Raw genomic sequence first — 17,204 nt, 5'->3', positions numbered from 1 at the left:
AATTATTTATTAATAATTAATATTATTTATTACTCCCTCCGTTTCTTTTTGTTGTATCCGTTTCTATTTTAAGCGTTTCATATTGTTGTATCCATTTAGAATCTATTCTATTTTTGGACATACATTTTATTCTAAAATACCCTTACATTTCTATCTAATTACCAAAATACCTAAAGATTCTACCCATATTTCCACCTAATTTTCCCCACCCATAATATTTAATTATTTTCCCTTCCCCATATACCCACTCTCTCACCTCCTTTATCACCCATCATTATCACTCCTCTCTCTTACCTTATTTCTTTATTATTTTCTCACTCCTTTATTTATTATAATCTCTTACACCCAATCATTACACTTATACCCATACAAACCAAGATTCCAATTTTCTTAAAAAGCACACCAGATTCCAAATGGATACATCAAAAAGAAATGGAGGGAGTATTATTTATTAATTAGTTATTAAAAATGAATTATTATTATTATTATTATTATTATTATTTATCATTTATTGTAATTATTGAGTAATCAATTACAGATAATAATTATGATTTATTATATAGTTATTTAGTTATTAATTAATAATTATTATTTAGTTATTAGTTAACATTTTTTATTATTTTTTATTATTTTTTATTTTTTATTATTTATTATTTATTATTTATGATTTATTATTTATTATTTATTATTTATTATTTATTATTTATTATTTATTATTTTTTATTTATTATTTATTATTTATTATTTATTATTTATTATTTATTATTTATTATTTATTATTTATTATTTATTATTTATTATTTATTATTTATTATTTATTATTTATTATTTATTATTTATTATTTATCATTTATCATTTATCATTTATTATTTATTATTTATTTCGATAATATATTCTGTTAAGTTCAGTTTAGGAGCATTCAGTTCAGTTCAGTTCAGTTCAGTTTAGTTCAGTTCAGGAGCATTCAGTTCAGTTCAGTTCAGTTCAGCTCTAAAGAACAGGGCCTAAGTGCTACGGAGTATAATATTCTATCAAAATTTGTGTCCAATGATTATTTTAACCAATTAAATTCATTAGGTCATTTAATCTCTCACACTTTTTCAATGGGACATTAAATTTTTCTCATTTTCCCAATATTAGAATTTTAATAAAAGTGAAAATATTATATATTAACGTGATTTGCCTTGTTTAAATAAAATAAAATAGAGGAATCTCAATGCACATTATTTAGTCGTTAAAACGAGTGCAAAATACCAAACTTAAAGAACAAAAAGAGACGGAGAGAGTACAATTTATGAACAACAAATCAAAGTCGACATATGTTAAGATATGTTAAGATATTAGATATTATTCTGTGAATATTCTGTAGAGTCCTAACTATGGTATGTTACCTAATGTGTACCTAGGGTTTAGGTAACTGAGTTGTACTATATATACGTGTGTGATTAATGAGAATGATACGAGATTACACAATATTTGACATGGTATCAAGAGCCTAGGTTAAAAATCCTAGTTTTTTTTTCCGCAATAATCTGAGAGAGTGTAGCCGAGTATTGAGAACAGCGAATTTCTTCGCTTGTTAAGTATCGAGATTAGGAGTTAACCATTCCTTAAGTATCACCATGAGTTCCGATGAGGAGGCACCATCAAAGGTCATCGCCGCCGCCGTCGACCTAGACTACTATCTCGGGTCAGGCGACGGTCCCGGTATTGTTATCACCCCTGTGAAACTAAGAGGAGCATCGAACTACGATGAATGGGCCAAAGCCGTTCGTCGCTCGATGATTTCAAAATTCAAATTTGGATTTCTTGATGGTTCTGTGAAGGAACCCATTACGGACGCAACGAAGATGAAACATTGGATTGCGGTCAATTCGATGGTGGTGTCTTGGATCACAAACACCATAGACGAGAGTTTGCGTTCGAATCTGGAAGATTGTGATATTGCTCACGAGTTGTGGTGTCATTTGAGGACGCGGTACTGCGTCGTGTCAGGAACTAGGGTCTGCCATATTAAGATGGCTCTGAGTGGCTGCAAGCAGGGCACGTCTGAGGGCGTCATGGAGTACTATGGCCGCTTGTCGAAGGTATGGAAGGAGTACGTACAGTATGCACGAGTTCCAAGGTGTATATGTGCGGGTTGCACGTGCAACATAGCGAAGCAGGTGGGGGACATTCATGATGAAGATCGTCTGCACTATTTCTTAATTGGCCTAGACGATCACCATGAAGCCATTCGTGCACAACTGTTAGCAAGATCGCCGTTGCCAGGCCTCGACGAGGCATACCAGACGGTTATGAATACCGAGACCATGCGCGCCAAGGCAATGAGAGGTAAGGAGAGTGTCATGGCGTTCAAGGTCGAGACTAAGGGTCGGTCGAGGTTGGGAGATGCGAGTGACAGATTTTGTGGTCATTGCAATCGTGAGGGTCATGAGGAAGAAACTTGTTATCAGCTGATTGGTTTTCCCGAATGGTGGGATGAGAAGAAACGAGGTGGTAGAGGGCCTGGTCGAGGAGGCAGGACGTCGATTAAAGGAGGCAGAGGAGCTCGTGGGGCAGCGTCGTCGACCAGTGGTGTCGCTCGCGCCAATGCCACAGCAGGGGCGACAACCACTGTGAAGAGTGGAGGCGGATCGCAGGGAGCAGTGACGACAACCAATCATGAGCTTGTTGGTGTGACGAAGGAGCAAGTCCAGCAAATTGTTGACATCTTATCACGACCACCAAACAAGTTGCAAGGTAATCTTGATTTACGATGGATTGTTGACAGTGGGGCCTCACGTCATGTGACGAGTGATATTTCAATTCTGAGAAATATCAAAACATCGAGTAATCAACATGTTGTGTTACCAGATGGTCAACCTGCAAATTCAAATCAATATGGTTCGGTGGTCTTGGAGGATGGTTTTGTGCTCAATAACGTTCTATTTGTGCCTAAATTGAACTGCAATTTAATTTCTGTAACTCAATTAAGTGACGAATTACATTGTGCTGCTCAATTTACTAACAAAATGTGTGTTCTTCAGGACCGCTCGACGAGGATGGTGATTGGCGTGGGTGATCGACAGGAAGGACTATACTTTTTCCGTGGGGCTCCAAGGGTTCGTGTGCTAGCATTGGAGTGTGTGGTCGACTTGTGGCACCAACGTATGGGGCATCCGTCGGAAAAAGTGTTGCAGTTACTTCCTCCTGTGAGTCATAAGATTAGGAATAATAAAAACATTTGTGATGTATGCCCACGGGCGAAACAATGTAGGGAGAGTTTTCCAAATAGTGATAGTCGTGCAAGTCGCCCATTCGACCTTGTTCATCTTGATTTATGGGGGCCTTACAAAACACCCTCGTCGAGTGGGGCGAAGTATTTTCTTACCATTGTGGATGATTATTCTAGGGGTGTGTGGATTTATTTATTGTGCAATAAAATGGAAGTTGAATCGTCGTTTCTTAATTTTGTTGCCATGATTAAATGTCAGTTTAATCGATCCCTGAGAGTTGTTCGCAGTGACAATGGTACTGAGTTTAATTGTTTGCAAGGTTATTTCTTTAAAAATGGGATTCTGTTTGAGTCATCATGTGTTGGGACACCTCAACAGAATAGGAGAGTCGAGAGGAAGCACCAACATATTTTGAATGTTGGGAGAGCGTTACGGTTTCAAGGGAATCTTCCTATAAAATTTTGGGGGGAATGTATTCTGGCTGCTTGTCACTTGATCAATCGTACACCTACACCGGTCCTTGACAATAAAACCCCTTATGAGATGTTATTTGGAAAACCACCATCGTATGTGTCTATCCGGGTATTTGGGTGTCTGTGTTATGCGTATAATCTCCGGAGTAAAGGGGATAAGTTTGCGTCTCGTGGTCGCAAATGTGTGTTTTTGGGTTACCCGTTTGGCAGGAAGGGATGACAACTGTACGACCTGGAGACACACGAGTTCTTTGTCTCAAGGGATGTAAAATTTCATGAACAGACGTTTCCATTCGCAGACACGTCGACTATGTTGCCTGCAATGCATGATGGTGGTGGGGTGCTTGACCAGTGGGGTTTGGATGAGAGTGGGACTGGATGTACTCAGGAGGTGTCGCCCGCAGGTGACAACGAGGAAGTGTCGTCACCTGCAGGTGCCACAGAGGAGGTGTCGTCGCCTGCGGGTGACACGGAGGAGGTCTTGTCGACTGTGAGGGAGGAAAAACATGATACACCTAGTCGAGGTGAATCAGACGTCCTCGTCGTCTCAGGTGTAGATGAGACGACGGGTAGTGATGAGAGTGAGACAAGGCAGTGTGTGGAGGATACGGAGTTAGGAAGGGGGAAGCGTGTGAAGTTTCCGTCGACAAAGCTGAAAGACTGTGTGATACATACAATACGGGAAAAATATAGTACTTCCGACAAAACACCTACGGCGTCACCACCCTCAGGTACTCCTTATCCTATCACATATTTTGTTAATTATGAGCGTTTTTCGTCAAAGCACAGGCATTATATAGCAGTATTGCAAGAAGGGCAAGTTCCTAAGAGTTTTAAACAAGCGATGCAACATGAGGGGTGGCGTCAGGCAATGGCTGCTGAAATCGACGCGTTGGAGGAACAGGGGACATGGACGTTGGAAAATTTGCCGGAAGGGAAGAAAGCACTGGGGAGTAAATGGGTGTATACTGAGAAGCGTGATGAGGATGGGAATTTGTTGAGACTGAAGGCTCGATTGGTATGTTTAGGGAATCATCAGGAGGAAGGGTTGGATTATAATGAGACATTTGCTCCCGTCGCGAAGATGGCGACAGTTCGAACTTTCCTAGCTGTCGCAGCTGTCAAACAGTGGGACGTGCATCAGATGGACGTCCACAATGCGTTCTTGCACGGTGACTTGGAGGAAGAGATCTATATGAAGATTCCTCCTGGATTCAAGAAGAATCACTTTGACAAAGTGTGTCGAATGAGAAAGTCGTTTTATGGGTTGAAACAAGCACCTAGATGTTGGTTCCAGAAGTTGTCGACGGCATTGACGCACTATGGATTTCGACAGTCGCTGTCCGATTATTCGCTCTTTACTCTGTCTAAAGGTACGTTGCAGCTGAGTGTGCTCATTTATGTGGACGACATGATTATCGCAGGCAATAACAAGTTTGCGCTTGAGAGTTTTAAGGCATACTTGAAGGAGTGTTTTAAAATGAAAGACCTCGGGGCTCTGAAGTACTTCCTTGGGTTAGAGGTGGCACGAAGTAGTCAAGGGTTCTATGTATGTCAGAGAAAATATGCCCTCGACATCATCTCAGAGGCCGGATTGTTGGGAGCAAAGCCTGTGGACTTTCCCATGGAACAGAATCATAGGTTGGCATTGGCAGACGGGCCAGACCTGTCGGACGGTGAGCAGTATAGGCGTCTGATCGGACGTCTGGTTTATTTGGCTGTCACGCGACCAGACGTTGCCTACTCTGTACATGTCCTATCTCAATTTATGCAAGCACCAAAGGAGGCACATTGGGAAGCAGCTTTGCGAGTAGTGAGATACTTGAAGAAGTGTCCGGGTCAAGGTATACTACTTCGGTCGGACAGTGCGTTGCAGTTGGAGGGGTGGTGCGACTCGGATTGGGCAGGGTGTCCAATGACGCGTCGGTCGGTGACTGGATGGTTTGTGTCACTTGGTATGTCGCCAGTTTCTTGGAAGACCAAGAAACAACATACTGTTTCTCGGTCGTCTGCTGAGGCAGAATATCGATCGATGGTAGCTCTGACGTGTGAGTTGAAGTGGTTGAAACAACTACTACGCGACTTGGGGGTGACACACGACCAAGGCATGAGGATGTATTGCGACAGTCAGTCTGCGTTGCATATTTCACAGAATCCGGTGTTCCATGAAAGGACAAAACACATCGAGTCAGATTGTCCTTTCATTCGAGATGCAATCAAGGAAGGGATCATCAGTCCGTCGTACGTGTCGACGAAGGTTCAGTTAGCAGATATCTTCACCAAAGCGTTGGGGAAGGCGCAATTTGAGTTTTTTTTGAACAAGATGGGCATTCGAGATCTACATGCTCCATCTTGAGGGGGATGTTAAGATATGTTAAGATATTAGATATTATTCTGTGAATATTCTGTAGAGTCCTAACTATGGTATGTTACCTAATGTGTACCTAGGGTTTAGATAACTGAGTTGTACTATATATACGTGTGTGATTAATGAGAATGATACGAGATTACACAATATTTGACAACATACCTGCATATTTTCAAGAATCGGCCAACAAAAAGAAGCTAAAACATTGACAAGAATTGGAGTTATTGATGAAGACGAAGAAGGCACTCGAGGGCCACTTTGCTGGATTTTCCCTTCTTAGAGGAGGCACCTTTTTTCACAGGAAGCCTAAATGAAATGGATGAACTCAAATTAATTGGTATAATTTAGCAGATAAATAACACGAAGATCTTAGATAGCAAAATAATATTTCAAAAATCACAGAACTTGAATCTCATCCTCAATAACCACTCAAAACTACAAAAGTAAACGTAAATTTTCTTACAGCTATACTCTTACAACAACTATTTCAACAATTAAATAAATGATAAAAGATATCATCAACCAAAAGCTTCAACACAGATACAGTCAAAACATAAAATGGCCCTTTTAGAAAGGGGGAGTAAGAGCAGGGTGACAGTTAAAATAAATGAGTATAACCTTCAGAACCTGTTAACTTGGTTTAAAACAGAAATATATTTAACATAGATGGTATAACATACATTAATTCTTTTATATCAGCAAAGCTAAAACACCGGACAATGAATACATGTTGCGGTACTTAGCATTTTGTGATCTTGTAAACCTAAACACCTATCAAGAATGCATGACATTAAATTGAAACTTAAATCTTTATAAATGAAAGTGCAATGATGTTTAACATTTGTACTGCTACAACGAAAGGAATAAACAGAAATTGATTAACCTGACAGACAACAAAAGTTTGGTTGTATATAAGATACTCCGGTTTCTTTAACGGGTGAACGGAGAGCTACCGACTCACTACATAAAATCCAATATGTATTCCCTTTTAACTTTGTGATTTAATTGGCAGTAAGGATACTTTCAGGAAAATATATCTAGGACCTTGCGTGCAACCCACCAATCTTTAATTCTAACTCCTTAACACCACGTCTAACAACAATATCAAGCCAATGATCCAACAGAGAATTTACATCATTTTCCGAAACCCGACCACATAAAGTTTAACCTTCTCAAGGCCCAAACTGGACCCGAAAACTCTATCAAGGAAAGCATAAAAAAATTCCTCCCTCATCCTAACAATCGACTTCCTCTTTGTTAGCTAAATAATGAATTGGAACGACTTAGCTGGATAATGCGTATGTACGAACTGAACCAATTGTCGTGCCGTGGCCGGACCACTGCTCTAAAAGACAATTCCGCGCTACCTCCGATGCAGTAGAACGCTTGCGGTTGCCCTCCAGGGTTTACACGACACCGAAAATTATGTGCACTCACAATCCCCGATTGGAGACCAGAATATTTGCCGAGAAAGAGAGGAATTTGAGAGAGAGATCGATTGTAATTTGCTGTGTATTTTTGTGGAAAAAGACGATGAATTTATAGAGAGGTTTTTGGGAAACTGTAACAGCCATAAACGGCTAGTGGAGAAGTTACGGGAGTAATGGGGAACTGCAACAGTCATAAAACGGCTAGTGGGGAGTATGGAGCAGTTTCCAAATTTAGTGGGTTGATTAAGTCTTCTGACTTAATGAAACCGCCCTTGACCAAAAAGAATAACCCGGCCCACAAAACTCACCCCACCCCCGCGAACCGCAAGTACCAAGGCCCAAGACCCTCGCCCGAGCCCGGCCCGGCCCAGCGCGCGCGCGTGTGTGTGTGTTGTGACCATCCATGCCACTCACATGCTTTCTTAAACAAATGTTTACCTCAAACCTCCAAATATAAACATTGAATATGGTTTGTGTTTTTCCCATGTGGGACTTTTCATATTCCCACATTTTCCCACTTCCACTCATTTTCTTTTGTATTCTCACTAGGATTTCCAACAATCCCCCACAGGTCCGAAGATGAGAAGAAAAAGAAAGAAATAAAAGAATTGAATTTCTGGGCAAAACAAAGAATTGAATAGGTGTCAATGTCTTGCGACTTGAATTAACACTTAGTGACATTCAAGCTAGAATTTCTTTCCTACCAAGTGACTTTCGTATTTAACTTAATAGGGGGTTAGAGACTCGTTACTCATAGCACACAATTGAACATGTATGATATTCTGAATCTCCGCCAATAAAAGTGACGCATTATACTGGCCATACGTCCATAACCTGGATACTCATAGGTGCTCTAGAGAATAGCCCATGCAATTCTCATAGGAAGCGGCCTCACTTCCACACCTAAGTAGGTGATGTTAGGTTATGATTCATATGACAAAACATAAATCATGCGGAAAAACCATAAAGCCAGGAAAGCATATTATTTACACATAATCATTTAGCATAGTTTAGATGCATACACTTTGTTGCGTGCCCTCCCTAGCTGCGCCCGAACCGAACAAGAACAAGTATTTAGGACTCCAAGTGTCGTCCCTCCGTAGATAGTCCACAGCACGTCCGGATCCGCCTTAAGCTTGACCAACTAGAATCGCCCTTAAGGTTGCTTAGGAATTTCGGCTATTTAGGTGCAAGTGTATGGCTGATTTTTCTTCAAAATCTTACCTTTAGAATACTTCAATTGTATCTATAAATAATGACCCTAGGCTCCTATTTATAGAGGTAAGGAAAAGGAATTATAATCCTACTAGGATTTGGATTTATTAATTAGAATCCAACTTGAACTCTAAATAATAAACTTAATCTATTAGGATTAGGATTTAATCATATATCGAATCCTAATATCTTTAGGATTCATATAGCACGTACACGAGCATCGCACGAGCACCGCACACTCGCGCAGGCGTTGCGGCCCACGCTGAGCGCACAGCGCTCGGCCCATGCTCGCTGCCTGTGTCCGCGCGCGCGCCCAAGGCCTTGGCTGGGCCTGGCCTTGCGCTGGGCCTGGTCGAGGCTTGGCGTGTGTTGGTGATGCGTGTGGCTTACTGGGCGATGGCCTGACTTCGTGCTGGGCCTTCCTCTAGCGAGCCTCGTCCGATGCTAATTCGTACGATACGCTTCCGATTAAATTCCCGACTCCGGAATTCATTTCCGATACGAACAATATTTAATATTTCCGATTCCGGAATTAATTTCCGTCTCGAACAAATATTTAATATTTCCGTTTCCGGAATTATTTTCCGATTTCGATAATATTTCCGATTCTGACAATATTTCCGTTTCCGGCAATATTTCCGATTCCTGCAATATTTCCATTTCCGATAATATTTTCCGACACGTATTATGTTTCCGTTTCCAGCAACATCTACGACTTGGATAATATTTATATTTCCGATACGATCCATATTTCCGTTTTCGGTAATATCATCGTTTCCGGAGTATTCATTTCTTGCTTGTGACGATCTTAGCTCCCACTGAAACCAAGATCCGTCGATTCCGAATATCCATAGATGGAGTATTTAATGCCATTAAATACTTGATCCGTTTACGTACTATTTGTGTGACCCTACGGGTTAAGTCAAGAGTAAGCTGTGGATTAATATAATTAATTCCACTTGAACTGAAGCGGCCTCTAGCTAGGCATTCAGCTCACTTGATCTCACTGAATTATTAACTTGTTAATTAATACCGAACCGCATTTATTAGACTTAATATTATATGCATACTTGGACCAAGGGCACTATTTCCTTCAGTCTCCCACTTGTCCTTAGGGACAAGTGTGCATTACCTAATTCCTTTGTCGCTCGATGCTTGCTCTTGAACATAAGGTAAGAGTTTTCATCCTTATTATGTCCAGAGGTGTTTCTCGGTTTCAGAGTTCAACTGATCAAATAAACAGATAATCATAGCCTATGATTTATCCGAGCACGGCCATGCATTTCACAGTTTCTAGCTCTCCGAGTGGCCTTGTACAACTTTTAAGCATCTCATCCCGATTTATAGGAGGACAATCCCAATCTTGCGATCTTGAGATTAGACTTCGTTTGATAGGTGATTACTTGAGCGTTGCCTTTATAGCCTCCTTTTACGGTGCGACGGTTGGTCAACGTCAAAGCAACCAGTTCTCAAACAAGTAATCTCAAATCACTCAGGTATTGAGGATTTATTGTCTAATAATTTTAATGAAATTTACTTATGACAGATTTTCATCTCTTACAGTAAAGTTTCATAGGTATGTCCGATACTAGTCTTCCCAAAGTAAGTATCTATGCAAATGATTATGACATTGCCATGCCCACATAGTTCAAGAAACAGAACTACTAGTCATCTTACATTCTAGTCGTCTAACGTTTTCTATGCGTCCAATTTTATAGAAAACTCCGACCAGGGACCATTTTCAAATTTTGACATTCAAGTTCACTTGATAGACAGTTCTTAGTCACAGGCCTGGTCCCGACAGTCTATCTTGAATATTTCGTCAAATTGAAGGGACTCATCATTTAATAAACCAGAAATTAAATGGAAAATGAATTCTATTCATTTATTGTGAATGATTAACCAATAATGTTTTACAAAGAATTTAAACTCTAAAACTTTAAAACATTAAATAAGAACATCAAAGCTATTCTCCAATATGCTTGATTCCCATAGCTGCAGTGTGCGAGTTGTGCTTCGCCTGCGGCAGAGGTTTAGTCAATGGATCTGATATGTTGTCATCAGTTCCAATCTTGCTTATCTCGACTTCATTTCTTTCAACTAATTCTCGTAGAAGGTGAAATCTACGAAGTACATGCTTGACTCTTTGGTGGTGTCTAGGCTCCTTTGCCTGTGCAATAGTTCCGTTATTATCACAATACAGGGCTATTGGTCCTTTAATGGAGGGGACTACACCACGTTCACCTATGAACTTCCTTAGCCATATAGCTTCCTTTGCTGCTTCATGTGCAGCAATGTACTCCGCTTCAGTTGTAGAATCCGCAATGGTGCTTTGCTTAGCACTTTTCCAGCTTACTGCACCTCTGTTGAGGCAGAAGACAAACCCAGACTGTGATCTGAAATCATCTTTGTCGGTTTGGAAACTTGCGTCTGTATAGCCTTTAACAATTAATTCATCATCTTCACCATAGACCAGGAAGTTATCTTTGTGCCTTTTCAGGTACTTCAGAATGTTCTTGGCAGCAGTCCAATGTGCCTCTCCTGGGTCTGATTGGTATCTGCTCGTAGCACTAAGTGCGTACACAACATCCGGGCGTGTACATATCATAGCATACATTATTGAACCAATCAATGATGCATACGGAATCCCATTCATTCGTCTACGCTCATCAAGTGTTTTTGGGCACTGAGTCTTGCTTAGTGTTATTCCATGAGACATGGGTAGGTAGCCTCGCTTGGAGTCTGCCATCTTGAACCTATCAAGCACCTTATTGATATAAGTGCTTTGACTAAGTCCAATCATCCTTTTAGATCTATCTCTGTAAATCTTGATGCCCAATATGTACTGTGCTTCTCCTAGATCCTTCATCGAAAAACATTTCCCAAGCCAAATCTTGACAGAGTTTAACATAGGAATGTCATTTCCAATTAGTAAAATGCCGTCGACATATAATACAAGGAAAGCAATTTTGCTCCCACTGACCTTCTTGTATACACAAGATTCGTCTGCGTTCTTGATGAAACCAAAGTCACTGACTGCTTCATCAAAATGTATATTCCAGCTCCTGGATGCCTGCTTCAATCCGTAGATTGATTTCTTTAGCTTGCATACCTTTTTAGCATTCTTTGGATCCTCAAAACCTTCAGGCTGTGTCATAAACTTCAGGCTGGTTGCAACTAATCAGTCCACGTAATTTTAATTAATTTTAAAATTAATAATTTAAATTATTTTCTTGGATTTTAATTTTGAATATTGTAATTATAATAAATTTTATTTATTCTAATTATTTTACTAAAATTAAAATCATGAATTAATTTAAATACGACTGAAATTAAATTAAACTTTTTGGATTCAATTATAAATTTATATGAGCTTTAAATTTTAATTAAATTTGTATGTTTCCGGTTAGACTAGAAATACATTTTTATGTTTAAAATTAGTAAAGCATATGAATTTATTGGTTTAAGTGGGAGCCCTTTTAGTCATAAACTCTTGATTAGGTCTACAAATCCTTAAGGTTAAAACAACTTGATTAGAATTAATAAGGACTGAATAATTGGTAGATTATTGGTGCCCTTGATTAATTGCTGCAAATGTTTACGTGATGCATAATGTGTTTTACTAACCAGCTATGTGGGCCATTCATGATAATGAATGGGTGAATGGTATATATTGTATATGTACTGTTTTGCAAGTTATGAAGTGACTAGTATGGCCCAAATAGGATAGAAAATATGGTCTGCGTACCATTAATTTGAATGTAATTGGTCTAAAGTACCAAAGTTGTTTTTCAATTCAAATATGGTCTGCGTACCATCAAATAGTTGTAATTAGTTTTAATTATAGCTTATCCTATTTGAAGAAAATGGTGCCTCCCACGGAGATTTTCAAGACGGACTTTGAAGTTAAAGCTTCAAGATGAAGTCGGGCCATACTAGATCACATTTATCTTATGCATGTTTTAAGTTATTTATTGCTTTTAAATATGTCTTAAAATGCATGAGATCAAAAGCTTGATTATGTTGCATGATTAAGGATTTTAGTTCACTTAAAATCTAACCAACATAGTAAGAGCCTTAAGTTCCAAACTTAAAAATTGAGTTAAAAGGTGCCATGCCAAAATATACACTTGCTTGGATATCCTTTACATCAATCTAGTAATAGTTTTCGCTCAGCGAGGTGTTACTTATTGGTCCTAAAGGGGCAAGGTACACAAATAATTGTGAGTACATGTTAGTTTTGGTGAAACTCAACGATATAAGTAAGGAGTCCTTTTATGTCGTGGCAAAATCGATAGGTTTACCTAATAAGTTCTTAGACGTACCTATCAACCAAGAATAGTTTCTAGACTATTAGCAAAAGGCCTTTGCTTACCTAAGATGTTTTAGGATTAAGTCGACAAACTGTGCCTAGTTCTTCAATGATTTTAGGATCTTGGAATCATTTTATTCACACCTGCCGGAACACATAACTTGAATAAAATGCTTAATAAACATTGAATTATGCATGTATGCTAGAATTTAAGTTTATTAAGAGAAACTGTGAATGGTTATTTATTTGTTTATTCTTTTCAATTGTAGTTTTAAATATGGCAAACAACAATCAAAACATCATCATAGGTTCTGAGCTTATGGTCAAGCTCACTAGTGGAAAAAGGGTCATTTGCATCGCACTTTTAAGCACATTTGCGTCGCACATCGTGCGTGGCAAAAGCTCTCGACGCAAATGACTAAAAGTCATTTGCGTCGCACATTTATGCGACGCAAATGAACCTTATTTGCGTCGCACAATTAGCTAATGTGCGACGCAAATAACTTTTCAGGCATGGTGCTGAAAAGTCATTTGCAACGCACATTAGCTAAATGTGCGACGCAAATGACTTTTCAATATGTTAAAAAAAATGTCATTTGCAACGCACATTAGCTAAATGTGCGACGCAAATGACTTTTCAATATGTTAAAAAAAATGTCATTTGCAACGCACATTAGCTAAATGTGCGACGCAAATGACTTTTCAATATGTTAAAAAAAATGTCATTTGCGTCGCAGATTAGCTAAAGTGCGACGCAAATGACTTTTGGATATTCTAAAAAAAATGAGCTGCTGATTTTATTTAATCCATAGATTAAATAAAATAAGCAGCTTTCAGTACTAGTATATTCAGAGCATAAAAATAAAAGTAAACTAGGTGAAAATTTTGACAATATTTCCTTTGTAATTTGACCCTCCCCAATACCGGGAATGTTATAATACATTAATATATACCTGTCAAAACAGTTTACAACCCAATAAAAGGCAAATTCACCATAGATCAACCAACATGTTGATAACCTAACTACACTTTAAACATAAAAGTTTAAGTAAATATTACAATAAACTAGCTAAATATCGACATTGCTCATAATGTAATCAGCCCAAAGAAAACAAACAAAAATAGCAGAACAATCACATTCTTAGCAACAAAGGCAATACATATTCACCCTTATTAAGAAAAGAAAAACATTAGAGTTGCATAACCCCAAACCTACTCTCAACAGGAGGTATAATAGTCTGCTAGTCTTGCTACCATTTGCAGTTTGAATTGCATTCAGAACAATTATATTCATATAAGGAAACAATAATTAAACCTCAATTATATGGGAACATTTCAGAAAAAGTAATAAACGCTAGCAAGAATTGGGGAATCAACCACAGAACATTAAAATTTGAACTTAGACCTCACAATAATCAAACACACGAGCTGTTATTTATTGTATGCACAAAATGGCAATGTGAAAAACATGTATCATTGGATAAGCAACTGAACATTTCAAACATAAGACATCCAAGGTGAGCAAGGGTGAAACCTGTAATCAGGTCTAAAGTCATGTCCCCATTTTGAAACACAATGTACTTCATCGATGGCAAATAAAGCTATTCCACGGTTCTCCGCAAGCCTCTGAAGTGGACTTATTAGTATGCATTATACACCTCATCAGACAGTGAAAGCTGACATCATACAGTCCCAAGTGACAACATCAGGGCATTTAGAAACAATTCAAACTACAAGCAATACCAGATGATGTACAAATGTGTTCACCTAAGCAGTGTTTCGAGGCAAACGTATACAACGGAATACATGCCGTTCATTGCTTTCTTCTCAACGGTGTTATCTGGTTGTCCTGATCCAAGGAAACATGCAGAGATGCCATGTTTTGATAGCTTTAAGCACTGGTCATGCATCAAGCTTATCAATGGAGAAATCACGACCACGACCTTCCTTGTCAAAAGCGCAGGTAGCTGAAAGCACAGAGATTTCCCTGTAGAAACATTAAAGCCTCAAAAACATTGACACAGTATATACATTGTACAAAGGATTCAAGAAGAAATGCACAGAAAAGGGAGAATAAGAATCAGAAAATAAATACCAGACCATGTTGCTGCAAGAACAAGACAGTCTTGCTGAGAAAACCAAGCACCAAGAGCTTCCATTTGAAAACTTTTCAACCCGGAGTACCCAAAATGTTTACGCAGCAGGCTGTTGGCTTTCTGGTCCCAGTCTGGTCCAAGTTCTACATCCTCTACTGTTCTATGGGCTGAGTTCAGACTGTAAGATGTCAGCGAAGATTTCTTCAAGGTTCCAAAAGACTAAATTAGTTGTTTTTTCTGTCATATATGTGGCATATGTGTGTCTATTAAGTTCTTGCTTCTACTGCAGGGTTGCCTAGCAATCATGGTAGACAAAGAAAAAAATCCAAAGGTAAATCTTACTGAATTTTTTCAACTGGATGGACTATATGTTTCATGATATTGTCTTAGCTAGTTAATGAATCTCTTTTAAGAGTTCGACATAATCAAAATCCTAAAATCAAAATCAAAATCTAGGGTTCAAACAATCAAAATTTAGATTCATCTGAAATCAAAATCCTAAAATCAAAATCAAAATCCTAAACAGATTCGACATAATCAATAACAAACTACAACATCTGAAATCAAAATCCTAAAATGAAGAGTTCAAACAATCGTAAAATAAATACTCAAAATCACCAACTAACTAACATAATTAAGCCCTAGATTCATCAAAACAATATGAAAAAGTTGCAAAATTAATTAAACATGGAAATCACGGTAGGGAGAGAGAAAATACCTTTAGATCGAAACAAGGTATTCAAGGTCGGTGGCGATAAAAACCGAAACTCCAGCACCAACACTTCGGCGTTGTTATGGCGGTGTAACTCGGGACCAACTCGGTCTGAGTCGACTCAACAGATTCCCCAAAAACTCAGCCCCACTTCCACCGCACCCAGATGAGTCGCCGCCGAGTCATCCACCTCAGAGCTGGAGTTTGCAGAGAATGCGGCTTGAAATCCGGCTGAAGACGTCATCGCTTTCAGATCTGGGTTTGCCTCCTTCGTATTCGCTAAGCTTGAATTTTAAAACAAATTTGAGATATTGGGATGATTTGGTGAGAGGAGACTTTGAAGGGAAAGCTCGATACTGATTCTGAAGGAGAGACAGAGAAGCTTTGGAATTTCAACAATGGAGATCTGGAAATTATGAGAGAGAAAGAGTTTGGGGAGGCAGGAAATGTATGAGGGAGAAAGGGAATGGGAGCAGGGCGTCGCACCAAATTAAAAAAGAAAAGGAAAAGGTAATAATTAAATTTTAATTAGAAACCGAAAATTTTTTACCTCCTTTGCGTCGCCGATTAGTAAATCTGCGACGCAGATGACTCTAAGAGTCATCTGCGTCGCAGATTAGTAATTCTGCGACGCAAAGGAGGTAATATTTTGCGTCGCATTATTATTAATCTGCGACGCAAATGACTTTAAGAACATCTTAGAGTCATCTGCGTCGCAGATTAGTAATTCTGCGACGCAAATGACTAATTTTAATGCTTAAAACTGTCAATTGCGTCACATGTTTAAATGTGCGAGGCAAATATGGTGATGCAAATGATTGTTTTTCCACTAGTGGCTGAACCTGACAAATTTTCTTGAATGGGAAGCTAAGCTAGTTGAAATAGTCAAACTCAATGGACTTGAGTATGTACTGTCACATCCCATGCCAAGCTACTATGCCAGAGACATGACCCCTGAGAGATTTTACGCCTGGGATGCGGATCTCAAAAAGGTTATGAGTCTCATGCTGAACAATATCCCGGATGATTGGGCTAGAAGGTTTGTAGCCTATGAACCTTTTACGCTCATCAAGAATCTGAGGGATATCTGTCGTGGAAGCACGGAGGACAGGGACCTGAACGTCCATGAGTTGATTGAATCAATGTCTGGTCTAAAGGTTAGTTCTCCCAACAGGTGTTATAGGATGGAGGTCCAAGAAACACATGTTCAGCTCCTTCGCACTAAACAGAGGGTAGGCGTCCCACTGAGGTTCCATGTGGATCTTATGCGTTCATAATTTGATCGCCTAAGTCTACTAGGAACACCAATAAGCGAAAGGATGGCAGTCTCTATCTTGCTCAATTCACTACACAGTGGGTTTGGTCGCTTCAAGCAACTA

The 17,204-nt window shown here is 39.0% G+C and overlaps 1 protein-coding gene across 3 annotated transcripts; it reads right to left on the bottom strand.

The window, feature by feature from the left end:
• Positions 1-14,556: 14,556 nt before the first annotated feature.
• On the bottom strand, positions 14,557-16,630 carry LOC110783494 (ATP-dependent DNA helicase Q-like SIM). 3 transcript variants are annotated; one of them, XM_056833800.1, is made up of 4 exons: positions 15,832-16,630; positions 15,113-15,291; positions 14,785-15,004; positions 14,557-14,693 (listed from the first exon to the last, which is right to left on the bottom strand). In XM_056833800.1, exons 2-4 carry the CDS (start codon positions 15,174-15,176, stop codon positions 14,600-14,602), a joined length of 378 nt encoding a protein of 125 aa, XP_056689778.1. In that variant the 5' UTR covers positions 15,177-15,291; positions 15,832-16,630; the 3' UTR covers positions 14,557-14,599. The 3 variants fall into 3 exon arrangements, with proteins under 3 accessions (XP_056689778.1, XP_056689777.1, XP_056689776.1); XM_056833799.1 differs by having other exon boundaries at positions 15,113-15,280; positions 15,832-16,629; XM_056833798.1 differs by having other exon boundaries at positions 15,113-15,408; positions 15,832-16,627.
• Between the last annotated feature and the right edge of the window lie 574 nt (positions 16,631-17,204).

Source organism: Spinacia oleracea, chromosome 6, assembly GCF_020520425.1.
Source record: "Spinacia oleracea cultivar Varoflay chromosome 6, BTI_SOV_V1, whole genome shotgun sequence".
NCBI classification, from domain to species: Eukaryota; Viridiplantae; Streptophyta; class Magnoliopsida; order Caryophyllales; family Amaranthaceae; genus Spinacia; species Spinacia oleracea.
The sequence above is the reverse complement of the archived record's forward strand: the minus strand, read 5'-3'. Positions and strand labels throughout refer to the sequence as shown.